This window comes from Neltuma alba, unplaced genomic scaffold, assembly GCF_004799145.2.
Source record: "Neltuma alba isolate B1F8T4 unplaced genomic scaffold, ASM479914v2 tig00011995_pilon, whole genome shotgun sequence".
In the NCBI taxonomy this organism is placed as follows: Eukaryota; Viridiplantae; Streptophyta; class Magnoliopsida; order Fabales; family Fabaceae; genus Neltuma; species Neltuma alba.
This window is the reverse complement of record NW_021636568.1, coordinates 35,291-48,702: the sequence shown is the minus strand read 5'-3', so window position 1 is coordinate 48,702 and position 13,412 is coordinate 35,291. Positions and strand designations below refer to the sequence as shown.

General features: G+C 37.2%; 2 protein-coding genes across 2 annotated transcripts; both read right to left on the bottom strand.

The window, feature by feature from the left end:
* Nucleotides 1-195: 195 nt before the first annotated feature.
* On the bottom strand, nucleotides 196-2,580 carry LOC114720706 (uncharacterized). Its single transcript, XM_028906381.1, has 5 exons — nucleotides 2,410-2,580; nucleotides 2,185-2,253; nucleotides 1,000-1,153; nucleotides 801-890; nucleotides 196-621 (listed from the first exon to the last, which is right to left on the bottom strand). Exons 1-5 carry the CDS (start codon nucleotides 2,509-2,511, stop codon nucleotides 473-475), a joined length of 564 nt encoding a protein of 187 aa, XP_028762214.1. The 5' UTR covers nucleotides 2,512-2,580; the 3' UTR covers nucleotides 196-472.
* A 2,561-nt stretch (nucleotides 2,581-5,141) lies between these two features.
* On the bottom strand, nucleotides 5,142-7,825 carry LOC114720703 (pentatricopeptide repeat-containing protein At4g02820, mitochondrial-like). Its single transcript, XM_028906379.1, has 2 exons — nucleotides 7,349-7,825; nucleotides 5,142-6,559 (listed from the first exon to the last, which is right to left on the bottom strand). The coding sequence occupies exons 1-2, from the start codon at nucleotides 7,628-7,630 to the stop codon at nucleotides 5,303-5,305; spliced, it is 1,539 nt and encodes a 512-aa protein (XP_028762212.1). The 5' UTR covers nucleotides 7,631-7,825; the 3' UTR covers nucleotides 5,142-5,302.
* Nucleotides 7,826-13,412: the final 5,587 nt, after the last annotated feature.

The window sequence follows — 13,412 nt, the reverse complement described above, 5'->3', positions numbered from 1 at the left end:
TTTTTTAATATTAGGAAAGTTTGTTAACATGGCTTTGTCAACAATACCGGCAGCAGTGTTGTGATTTAAATTTTCTAAAGGCATTCATGAATTCAATATATAAGCCAGCTAAATTGTTTTGATTTATTGATGTCGCATATATTTCATCAAGGAAAAAACAAAAAAACAGCATTAAAAATCGGTACGCTTATATAATTCATTGGCTAATTTTCACTAATAAGTATCGCATAATAATAGCGTAACAACAATGGTACACCCTTAATTAATACACTGATTGTGTATAGAAACTACAATACTCTAAAAAGAAAAAAAAAAACTATGTGCTGTTAATTATTATATTGGAGAGGGAAAAAAACATTGTTAAAGAATGAAACACAGAAAGCAGCACACACTATCGAAATTATATGCGACGCTTAGATTTATTGCAGATGGGCTCCCCTGTGATGATATTATGCAGATGATAGATAGCTTCTTAATAAGTCCATTCCTTTGGAAGAAAAATCCTTGCTGGGCAGTGACTTTGATCAACGCCATCGTCTTGCTTTGACATATTTTTCTGGTCATATTTCTTCTTGCCTGATTTATTGAAATCTTCTCCACATCTGGCCTCATATTTTGGGTCTGCAATGACATCACGTTGAATTATATTATACTACTAGTTATTTCTAATGATGGGGTGAACAGTTGACTTCATTATTATTACATCCGATTCTAATTAAACAAAGTCTTATAATTAGGACGGGAGATAGTACTGTGTTCTCAAATTAATGAAGTACAAGGAAAATATTTAATTAAGGGACCTTGGCGGGGTGAAATTTGCAAGCCTAAGGTGTGCACGTTGAGATTTAGAGCTCGAATCACTCGGTTTGGGAGTAGCACAGGAGCACAGCCTGCAAATTATAGAATTATAGTGTATCAGAATCTGCAGAATTAACAGTTCATATGTATAAGTCTCTTCCCTAAAAATCTCGACATTAAAAAACCCAAGTTATATCTAACCTGGCTTCTTCTTGCCAGTTTGGAAGTTTGTGCCTGCTGTTTGGGGTAAGAATACACCTGTTCCACACGATTTCTGCCCAGATTCCAGGAAAATTGCTTGCATTCCAAATCCGCCATTGGCTAGTTTCGGCCTTTGATGTGATGATCTTGAGTACTGCGTGAAAGAAAACTAATTGAGAAATGTTTTGTTATGTTTAACGCTGGACATTGGAAACAAAATAATATATTACAGGAAGATCTTCATAATGAACGTGGCACAGAGCACCATAATGAGGATATGTTTTAATTTTCTTTTCTGTTGGCCACTGAGACTTGTATATGTATAATTGTTTAGAGTTAAGCTTTGTTGTACTGCACCTTTCATACCTAAACTGTTATTCCAAACAGATAAGGGAAAAGAAGAGAATGAGACCAATCAGATTAGAGCAAGTTTCAGTTTCAGGATTTTGGCACATTATCTCTACTTTACTAAGTTGGAAATTAAAAAGGCGATCGATGGTGGTGGCTTACATTTGTTCTCAAGTCATTGAACCAAAGCTCTGTCACTGTGTTACTAATACTAACAAATTGATAACTTAAAAGGCAATAGTGGAGCACAACTTGAAGGCGCTTTTTGGTTTAAAGAGGGATTGATTGGGTAAGAAGGAATAAGAACCTAAATGCAAAGGCATATTATGTTTGTTAGCCAATAACACATACTGAAATATATGCGTTTTTATTGTAGTTGCAACTGAGAACCCTATAATCGCCACCGGAATATAAGTTGACACTTTCATGTCCTCATCATATTTATGCTGATAATCATCAGTATATCATGCCATAAATAATGCGACTAACTTTAGACTTTTGTGCAATGTAAGCAATACATCTTGTCAATGCCTAAACCTAACTAATCACACTCACATTTTACCGGCCAAACTTCATGTACAGCACCCTACAAAAAACAAGCTTTTCTGTCTCTCTCTTGTTGTTTTAAACGCAGCAGAAGAAATTGGAGGAAGTAAGAAGGCTTGCGTTGTATTTCAAGCTGTTCATTGTTTAGAAGGCGATATACAAAAAGTAATAGTTCATACACACACACACACAGACATATATATATATATATATATATATATATAGATATAGATTTCATGGATCACTGGCAAGCTCGAATTCTTCATTCTCAATTATAGAAAGGGGAGGTACCTGTGGTTCTACTGAAGATTTGTGGTGACGGAGTTGATGATGATTCTGGTGGGAGCGCCTCATGTGAACCTGAAACCAAGCTAAACAACATATGAATCCAATAACAGGAACATATCTCCAACCTTAAATTACCGAACATTGTTTATTAATGAAGAAGGACTTAGACAGGGAAGCCAGAATACTGCAGCAGTTACAGTTAGTTATATGCAAGGAAGAGGAAAAGACCTTATGGAGGCATGCCTCGTGGACAACATTAGAGGGCAAGCAGCGTAGCATGCCTTCATCAAATCCAAAGCCAAATTCATCTTCATGGACAGAAGAAGCCATGGAGGAAGAAGAATTAAGGAAGGAGAAGAGAAGTTGTCTTTATTTGTCGACGACGTTTTAGTTGCTCTGTTCTGTCTGTAATGGGAGGGGTAACTAGTTGGTTGGCTTTTTAAGGTCCAGCTTCTGACCTGCCACTTAACTAAAAATATTAAATCAAATGCGAGGGAAGAAAACAAAATAGATTCAAACGGCATTTTGGGGGACCATCTGTAACCAACGATGCTCACGCTCCCACTCAAGCGCGTGAACGCCGCATGTCTGTATTCTAAGCCTGGCCCGGCCACTGGGGTCACACCGAACGACAACGTTGCACGTCGTTGCGCGTGGGATTACTAACGTTGCCGAGCACATGAATCATGAGAACATGCGAGGTTCTTTGACATATTTAACCCTGATTACGGACTCAAATTACGCATACAACCCGCAACGTAATCCCTACTCACCATCACTGATCACTTTATTTTTCGTAACGTTTCTGATTTTGCTACAGGCTTACCCAACTAATTTGTCCCCGACCTAGCCCTTGTTTTTAACTTTTAGTTTTCAAAATCCATGGAGGTTGGAAAGCTAAATTTCCAAAAAGGTGCTTTTAAATGACGATCATGTGTCTGTATTGGGCAAAATTTTGCTCGTTCAAGACGACAAATTTGTAGTTCTCAGGTTTAATCAATTTTCCTTTTGGGGATTTCAAAAAACAGCATCCTAACTAACGGGCCATGCAAATTTCAAGAAACAGGAGTAAGTTTTGTGATGATAGATAAGGACATTTGTGTAAATTAGATGAATGAAAACCTTCGTGGCTGGCTGGTTGCGGATGAGGGTTGGGTTCGGTAAACCCCTACCAGTGTGGTTGTTGCAGTTATTCTTCGCGCAACGCTCATCTGCTTGCTCCATAACCTCCCATGACCTCATGCTTGTGTTTGGTCAAGTGTATTTCTGGTTCTCAAATATGTTATTTTGGTGATCTACAAGGAGCAGATGTTATCTAAGCCTTTTGTACGTATATGGCAGCTCCAGGCAATTAGCGATTTTTCTTAACCACCGCACCAAATCCTCCCAACATCTTTGAAAATAAACCATGTCAAACAAACCCCCAAGCAAAGTATTAGCAAGGCATGTCTTCAATAATGGATGGAAATTAAATTTAAGAGCCCACCTGCATCAAATCATAGTACGCATATAACACTACTCTAAGCATAAAGTTGGCTTTTGACCACCCAAAAAAGAAAGTAGGTAAAACCAGCTTTTCTGATTATTTCGAATTTTTAAACCCGGTTCTGGTTTAGGTCAATTTGGAGGAGTTGAAGATTTGATAACAATGCGTGCGCATAATCTCATGATCCAATTGTGACAATTGACGCTAAGTTAAACTTTTTTTTGTTTTTGGGGAAAGGGGAAATGGGAGTATACACAGAAGGATCATATCCTTGAAAAGAATACCACTAATCTTGATGAAGAGCTTCATTGACAACTACAGCAGAAACAGATCGGAATCTTGTTTTGAATTATGCATATAAGAAAGCCAATGAATGCATCAATTGATATGTTAAATCTGCTTAAGATCTTGATGTTAAGCTTGTAATCATGTAAATGAAAATAGATTGTGATCTATATAAATATATTTTTAAAGTTTGTAATTGAATATTGACATCTTAGTTGCAGAAGCTCTCCGTGCAACCCATGTGAGAAAAAAAAAACCTTTATAACATACTAATTCATGTGAATGAAAATAATATTAATATATTAACATCATTAAAAATGTATACTAATTCATTCAAATGAAAATAAAAATTAATATAATCTTTAATCTCTTAAATTTTTTCTAATTTTAATTTTGGTCCTTCAAATTTCAAAATATAATTTTTAGTCCTTCAAAGGGCAAAATGACCCCAATTTTTATTGAATTATAAAGACTAATATTTTAAATAAAAAGAAATTTGAGGGACCTAAACCTATAGTTTGAAACTTGAAGGACTAAAACCAAAATAAGAACAAATTTGAAGAATTAAAATTTGTACCAACCCTGAAAATAACCAGTTTCGTTTGCTATGAGATATGTAGGTGCATGCATTAAAAGATTTTAACGTAAACCCAAGGTACGAAGTACACTGTTTAGATACTACTGTTCTACCATATCACGAAACCTTTCTTTCTTTCTTCCTTCCTCATATAGCATTTCAAATTTACCGATTTACCATCTTGTCTTTGCCCCCTTTCTCTACCAGTGCAGCATCATCTAAAAACGCACGAGTGGATAGAATGCATTGGAATAGTTTCGGTGCATGTGTGTTGGCAAATATGGAAAGAAGATTATTTTGGGTGAGGACCTCATTTTGCACGGGATAGCACCAGCTAGTTTTTTTAATAAAAAGATCAATTGTATAAAATATTTTATGCTTTATTGAACTTCCTTCAGTTTAGAGGAGAGACTAGCGGATTTTGACAGAGTCCAGTACCCTTTCTTTTTGTATGGGTTTCGCATAGCCGTCTATTATGAATAAGGAACAGATCCATTCAGTACATAATCAGGAAACAGTAAAGGGCAATGCCCTGCACCATCCCAGGCTATCGACTACTGAACCAGGGAAATTTTTCTGCTTGTACCTCCTCAAGCAAGGTTCAGTTCCTTATTCCAAATTCAACATTGTTGGATTGTCTGACGAAATTAATACATGACCGTCCTGCCTTGCAATCAGATTTAATTCAAACAGGGGAGGAAGTATCCATGAATAAAATCTAGCCCAAGAGTTTCGAGTACAAAACTGCACCTTAGGGCACACTTATGCTGCACTTATGACAAAATGCTTGAAACATCACTTATACACATTTTACTGGTTAGATCTAAGAGCCTGTGAGTCTCTTCATCCAACGGAACATTGTCCTTCTTCATCCTTTCAGCAACAATGAGAGGCATTTTACCAGCTTTAACATAGGTTTTGAGAAGCAGATTATATATCTCAGTATTCACGTGGCCAACATCTCGGAGGGCCACCAACAATTGCTCTGCCCCTTCAACATGGGCCTCCTCCTCTAGCATCTTGAAAATCTTCCTCACTAAACTTTTATCAGGACTCCATTTTTTCACACTAGTAATGGCTTTCTTGAAATTATCCAGTACTTTTTCTGCATCATTCTTTTTCAAATACCCCCAAGTAAATAGCTCCCATGTAGTGTAGCAAGGATCTATGCCTTTTTGCACAAACTGATTGAAGAACTTGTCAGCCTTTTCCATCTGGTCTCGGTTAATGTATGAAGCAAGAAGTATATTTGAAATTCTGACATCCTTGGTCCCACTAACTGACTCCCATTCCTGATAAAGGTTCTCGGCTTCTGTAAATTCACTAAGCCTCACAAGTGATGATATCATACAAGTGTACTCAGCATCATTCATTTTGCGAAAGCATGATTTCATATTCTTCCATATACGAAGAACTTCATCCTTATTTCCCATGTTTGTGTGCAAGCTAAGGAGTGAAGGATATGCAACTCGAGTTTTCCTTGAGATTCTGCCCTCCATCTCTCTCAAAGTAGATGCTGCTTTTTCAGGCAGCGCATTTTTAATGTATAAATTGGTTAATGTGCTATATGTAACCCAGTCTGGATCTAATTTTGCCTTCTTGAGCTCAAGGAAAACTCCTTCAGCAGCTTCAACATCTTCCTGTGAAGCACAAACAGTTAACCACAAATTAAAAGTTACAACATCCGGTGATATGTTCTTCTTTAGCTCCTGAATGGTTTCATGAAACTTTTCAAATTTCCCATTCGACATGTAGAGAGACAGCATATGGTTATAAGGAAGAGGATTTTTCAAGAGACCACATTCTGACATTTTCAACATGAGAGCTTCAGCTTTATCAGTCATATCGTTTTGGACATAGACATGAAGGAGAGCAGAACAGGTTGGTTGACCTCTGATCCGATCAGGAAGATCTTCAAAGAATTTTTCAGCACTGCTTAAACCACGAACTTTTGCTATCAAGTCCAAGTGGACGGCATAGTCCCCAGGCAGTAGCTTAATGTCTGGCTGTAAGGTCATCCACTCACAGATCTGCATTTGAAAAATGCAGAATTATGGTCAAGCTATACAGATAGGCTGCCAGTGAAGAGATTGCCAGTTATCCCACCATTTAATTTCATAAAACACATGCATATCAGAAATAATTATAAAATTGTTTCAACAAAATCTATCTCATCTCTTCCTTAAACTTTCAAAGAGAGATAGGCACAACTAGCTGGTGCGAATAAAAATCCCAAATATGAAACTCCTGGCATGCATTACAAACAGCTAAAAACCTTGATATGCATGAGTTTCTTTCTGCGTAATTTTCCATGCCCTAATTACAAGAGGGGAAAACTTGAGAATTCCCACTAATCATTTTCACAAGCCGAGTTTCAAAGGTATGCGAATGATGAACTTAATGCTGACCCCTTCTCACAAGTTCTGTCCATTCTTGCGAACGAACGCCAACAATTATTCCTCCGGTCCTAAATACAACCCTCATACTTATACCAGTGTGGTGTAAGGACCTTATATTTAAGCTGGTATAAGGGTCTTATACTTAGGACCAGAGGAGTATATCTTAAAAATTCATGTGAAGTTAAGAATTCTAATCACGTTAGCGAGGCAGGATATTAGAATCAAATTGCGCAGAAACTAACGCAGGTCGTAAATTCCCCTACATAACGGACTCCATCATAATGAATACCTGTTTTAAACACTGTGCACACCAGAATAGCGAGTAGAACGTAACTCTGATCCAAGCATTAGAGAGCTGACCCGGGAATTATAACGGTGGACATGTAGAAAACAAACTGAAGAGAAATGACTAAAACCAACCTCGAGAGCGTGTTTGTATCGCTTGAGCTTACGGAGCTCACGAACGATACGATTGAGCTCGTATTTGCGTGCCGTGTTGCCTTCTTCTTTCCATTTATTGATGGCAATGACGGCACTGCGTTTTGGGTAGACAAGGCTCAGAAGCCTTCGACCCAGCGTGTCTCCGCCTCGGGGGGAGGTGGGGATAGCGGCGGTGGAGGTTTGCGCCGACGTCTCAACCGTCGCCTTGATTGAGAAATGGCGCACAACTGATAGACATGTTTGGTATGAACGGAGTAACATTTCCCTTTTATTCAACGGCACCACTGATGAACGGTGAAACAAGCGAAATGAATACCCTCCAGCTCCTGCCCGTATGCTTTGAACCGGCCGTGCGGGTATCGGTCGCCGATGAAACCCTGTGCAGAAGGCTCCTCCTTGCAATGGAAAACCCCTCTTAAACCCTAAAATTGTTTCTCTACATTTCCTCTTTCGTTGGGTGCGCGTATCTGTGCTTTGTCTGATGTCAATTAGAATTTCCCCCCTTATTATCAAAATTTAATACTACCTTTGTTTACCCAAAAAAATTTAATACTGCCTCGGTTCTTAAAGTTAGTTTGTAGTTTAAATTAGATCTCATAGTATTAAATTATTAATATAAGATCAACAAATGAAAATAACCTCATCTCTCAAATCCAAACAATTTTTTTTTGCCATCCAAACAGTATTAATATTTAAGAACCTAATTGTGTAATATTTTCCCCTTTTTTGCCTTCGCGTAATACTTTCCAAAAATTTGATAAGTGTAATTAAAATAAGCAATAGCTTAAATGATTTTTCAATATTTGAATTTATATGATACCTTCTTTTGGTATGAGATTTCATACTCTGGTCCTATTTATATAGTAAAAGAGAAAGTATTTTTCTTAATCTTATTTATAAATCATTTTATTTAATTTTTATCATAAATATACTATTTTATTTATTATTTATTATAATATAGATAAGTTTTTTAAAGTATATATATTAAATAAGAATAAAATTAAAAATCTACTGTGTGTTTTAAAAGAAAATTAGTATAGTTTAAAATTTTTCTATTAATCTATATATAACATGCTAATAGGATCATACGAGTGTAATACAAAAAATGGTATATTTTAAATAACATATATCCCTCGTAACACAAAAATAATATCCCGGGAATATGCATTCTATATAGACGACGGATCAAATGAAGCGATAATTTATTACAAAGTTGAGATTTTTTTTTTTTTAACAGCAGAGATATTTAATTGAATTCAGATAAAATTTTTGCAAAATAATAAAACAGAACTAATTAATGTTCAAAATTCTTTCATTGAAAAAATATCCGATGATGAAGCCAGTGAAAACTTTGTTTTTGTGTGTGCTAAAACTAAGAAATTCAACTAAAATCGAATAAAATTAAGAACAGACTGACTAAAAAAAAATCCCTCAGAGAACTGATATATACAAAGCCGCTTGAAATTTGTTTCACAAGCCATGTACAACATTTTTTCAGCGAATGTAATGACTTTTTTCTTTTTTTTTTTTATCTGTGTGCAATATACTTTCAATTACTTGCAATATGAAAAATATTTATACATAACCAAAAACATGTTACACACTTAAAAAACAGTTTCACCATGTGATTCCTTACATATACTTCTATCCAATTAATGTTTTAATCAGAAACTCTTGACCAATTTTTCCTAAAATTTATACAAATAAAGAGAAGATAGCTGGTTAAAATTCGAAATTAATCAATTGCAAAATAAATTTTATGAAAATGGTAAGATATCTATTTTTCCGCCAATCTTTTCCCTACAACACAGGGTATGCAACACAGATTTTTAAAATATAACGGACATTGTAACTAGAATGGAGAAATTTTCTCGGCTTGATTCTATAGAGTCAATCTCTGACAAGCTTGATTAGAACCAAAAATGGTGAGGCCTAAAAAACATTCGTATGTGAAAATAAATGCCAAAAATATATTACTTCCAATATTAAATATAAGAGCTAATTAGGTATTCTATTTTGTTATAAATGTAAGATTATATTCTACTTTGTTCTCTATATTTATTTATTTTCTTCAAAATAGTATTTATGGTGATTGTACATATTAAATAATTTTCATTATAATACACATGACTAATAAGGATATTTTAAAAAAGATAACACTCATTGATTACAGATAACTAATTTAACTAATTTTTTGAATATTTATAAATTAATTTTCTAACTTTTATATTAAGAACTAAAAGTTGCATATGTGGTCTTTTATGTCTATATCAAATTTCATTTTAATCTTTTAAATTTACGAAGTATATTTTTAGTCCTGCTTCCGACATGCTTCTAGTTTGTTAAGCAATGTTATGCTAATTAGTGTCTGATAACACTGCAATAAAACCATACTCCTCTTTTGCCTATGAATCTTGTAGGAAAATGGGCCAGTCCACCCTTGGTGGATTGGACCCAAGCCCATTTATCATTTGGGACTCCAGTGTAAATAGTAAAACTCTTGGGTCTTTAACTGTAATTTTCGCCTTTTCATATATTTTGCCAAAAGGCGGGAACGGTTGTGCAGAGGAGACGGTTTTTTTCTTGGGAGTTACATAACTGATAGATAGGGATCAGTTTATGGGACGTGATGTGCGTTTTTCTTTCTCTCCCGCTTAACCATCAGACTCTCCTCTCTCAGTCTCTCCAAAAACTCTCCCACCGGTGTAATTTGCTGTGTCTCCCAGATCCGACTCCGTGACCGTGATCGGACCTCCGCGTGGCAACCTGACTTTACTGCAGACTCCAGGTATGCCCGAAATCCTTCATTGGTATCAGAGCATGTGATATTTCCTGTAGATTCTGTGGCCTGCGTTTTCATATCAGTATTTTTTTCTGATTGTTCGGTCTGAGTAACTTGTGATTTGCTTCAATATATTATGCAAATCCTCCATTTTACTTTCAATATGATAGTTTTGTGTCTTATATTTATGTTTAGACATATTGGGTTGCTTCTCTGCCTCTGTGAAAATCATTTTATACAGTATATATTTTGGCCGTACGCTTGTTCGTTTTTGGGTTGCTTAAAATCAAGTTTTTAGGCTTCAAAATTTATCCCATTGCGTAGAGCTTGAAAAAACGAAGAAAATGATATAAAGTACACTAAAAACGGACACCGGACGGCGGAGAAACGGAGGAGAGAAGAAATCCCGTCGGACCCGACCCGGTTACAGAAGCCGGGTCAAGGCGACCCGGCTGGAGGTTGAAGGAGACCTCCAGGGGCCAAAACGGCGTCGTTTTGTCCCCTCCTGTTTAAAAAAAAAAAAAAAGTGGCATATGCTGGGCTGGACGTAGGATCCAGCCCAGACCAAAAAAAAAAAAAATGAAAGGTTGTACTGGGCTGGAGGCAGGATCCAGCCCAGACCAAAATAATTATAAAAAAAAAAAAAGGAATTTGAAGGGAACCGGTTGGGCCGAAATGGACCCAAACCCAACCGGTCCAAATACTTTAAAAAAAAAAAAAAGGAGAAAGGGCCTGTCTAAAAAAAAAAAAAACGGATTTAAAAAAAAAATTGACCAAGCAGCGCCACGTGGCACCCCACCTTGGCACGTGGGGACCACCATCTGACAGTTCGTGGCGCGTGGAGGCCGCCGGTTCGGCGCGTGTAGCCGGCGGCGAGCTGCATGGAGGCGCGTGAAGTACACGCGCCGACAGGGCGAGTGGGAAAATTTTTTTTCAATTTTTCGCTAATTTTTCCTTCTAGGGGCGCGTGTAGGCGCGTGAAAGGTCCGTTTGAGGTGCGGTTTGTCTCTAAAAATCCCTAAAATCAAGATCTTTATTTTGATATATATTTGATAATTTTGGAGATAATTAAGGATCTATTTGTGAGTATTTCAGTGTATTTTCTGGTATTTTTCATGCGGAAATAAATTCCAGAATATTCAAAATAATTTAAATTATTTTGTTCTAGGTGAAAATGAAGCAAGAGGCTTCTAGTAGCACTGAAAATATCCAAGATGGTTCATTGGAATACTTATACATGGATAATGCAGTTCCAGAATATGAACCAGAGGATGAGATCCTGAAGAGGACCCTGAAGAGGTTCCTCAAGAAATCCCGGAGGAGTTAATGGATTCTGGACCTGAGTCAGAATCTTTATTTCCCACTGAACCCCTCCGTACCGAACCTCATTTGGTCTGTAATGATTCGCTAGATCTTCCCAATAAAACCGAAGTAGAGGAAGGCGAAGAGGTGGATCAACCCTGTACCCCTGCTTTAGCTATGAGAATAGCTGAAAGTGATGCAGCTAAATTGACAAACATAAAAGGCATCAATGGTGTGCTCGCTAGCTACGTCCATTACATGACCGATAAGAAGAATACAGAGTTCTACCTAAGGTCATAATGGAGTACATAAGAGCAATAAGAGTTAGAGGCGGACCTAAAGGCAAACCCATAAGAAAGTCTTACTGGATTTGGGCCATAGAGCTAGTGTCCTCCTTTATGAACAAAACGCGCAAACTTAGAAGCCTAAGAAAAGCAATGCTTGATTACCTTTATGTTCATATCAAATGATGTAATATTTGTATTCACCGTGAATTTTGTGGTTTCATGCATTGTAAACAGACTAAGTATGTTATTTCATTTAATGAAATTACTTGAATTATTGTTGTATGATTATTTGTGAATATCATGTGTATGCCTTTTATAAGTGGGAGCTTTTAGAAGATAAGACTTCTAAAGGTTACATTTTTTTTAAAGTGCTTATATAAAATCCTTGATAGGACATGATGATTGTTGCTAGTATCTGTGTGATGGGAGGTACAAACGTATTCTCCTGATCATGGATTTAGTAATTTCATTATTTACTGATTGAGGATAATATGGGCACATTACATTGTATACTTCATTGTGCTATATAACTGAAATGTTCTTTGGTTCGGTTCTCTTTAAAGAGAACATAGATTAATGTGGGATAGATTTGTCACAGAACTAAGAATGGCAACCAAGAACATAATTGCTGAATTGAACAAGGGAGAAAAGCTTAACGGGGACAACTGGGACATCTGGCACCGAAAGGTCCAGTATATCCTAGAGGAACAGGATGCGATAGAGCCTCTCACCACTGCTATGGTTGAACCTGAGGCTGGCAACACAAACCAGCACAGGAGAGACCAAGAGGCATATCTAACCTGGAAAAAGAAGAATAGCATAGCAAGAATCACGCTTTTGAGCTCCATGGCTGATGACCTGATGTGTGAGTTTGAGTCGCACAAAACTGCACAGGCCATGTGGATAGCATTAAAGGATAAGTTTGGCGGTGTCTCTACGACCAAGCTTAGGAGGTTGACGATTAAGTTCGATACCTATAAGCTCAAGCCAAACAATCCTATGAAGCAACATCTGAGAGAGATGGCCAATATGATCCGGGAACTGAAGGAAGCTGGACATAATCTGTCTGATGAGCAGCAAGTGCAGGCTGTCATCAGGTCACTCCCTGCAAGTTGGGAGCACATGAAAGTCAACCTAACCCACAATGAAAACATCATCACTTTTAACGATGTAGCTAAGCATCTGGAGCTGGAAGATGAACGTCTAGAGGCTTACAAGAGCTCTGGACAGACTTATTTAACTGAGGATGCTGGTACTTCCCAATCTAAGCCCAATTTCAAAAAGGGCAAGAAGCCCCAAAAGAAAGGGAAGAAGGGCGGTCCTCAATTTAAAAAGGGCAAGAAACAATTTAAGAAGAAGGGAAAGAAAGGCGGGAAGAAGAAGCTAGACCTGAAGAAGGTCAAATGCTTCGCCTGCCAACAAATGGGCCATTTCGCACGTGACTGTTCCAAACAGGCTGAAAGCGAAAAGGTATTAGTGAATTATGTGAATTCACATGTTTCATATGTTTCTAGTACTGTTTTTCTAACAGAACCTGTTTCTTCTTCTTGGATTATAGACTCAGGCTCCACAGACCACGTAAGCAGGGATCGGGGATCCTTCGTGGAATACCGTCGGTTGCCGTATCAAAGCAAGTGGCTTTATGTTGGGAACAATGCGAGAATCGAGGTTC

What these genes read in the sequence shown, in the direction of transcription:
- LOC114720706 (XM_028906381.1), bottom strand. Translation starts at nt 2,511, where the DNA reads ATGGCTTCTTCTGTCCATGAAGATGAATTTGGCTTTGGATTTGATGAA. An exon ending in ACGAGGCATGCCTCCATAAG is followed by an intron (nt 2,254 to 2,409) that starts GTCTTTTCCTCT and finishes GCTTGGTTTCAG; the next exon opens with GTTCACATGAGGCGCTCCCA. An exon ending in AACTGGCAAGAAGAAGCCAG is followed by an intron (nt 891 to 999) that starts GTTAGATATAAC and finishes TATAATTTGCAG; the next exon opens with GCTGTGCTCCTGTGCTACTC.
- LOC114720703 (XM_028906379.1), bottom strand. Translation starts at nt 7,630, where the DNA reads ATGTTACTCCGTTCATACCAAACATGTCTATCAGTTGTGCGCCATTTC. An exon ending in GATACAAACACGCTCTCGAG is followed by an intron (nt 6,560 to 7,348) that starts GTTGGTTTTAGT and finishes TTTCAAATGCAG; the next exon opens with ATCTGTGAGTGGATGACCTT.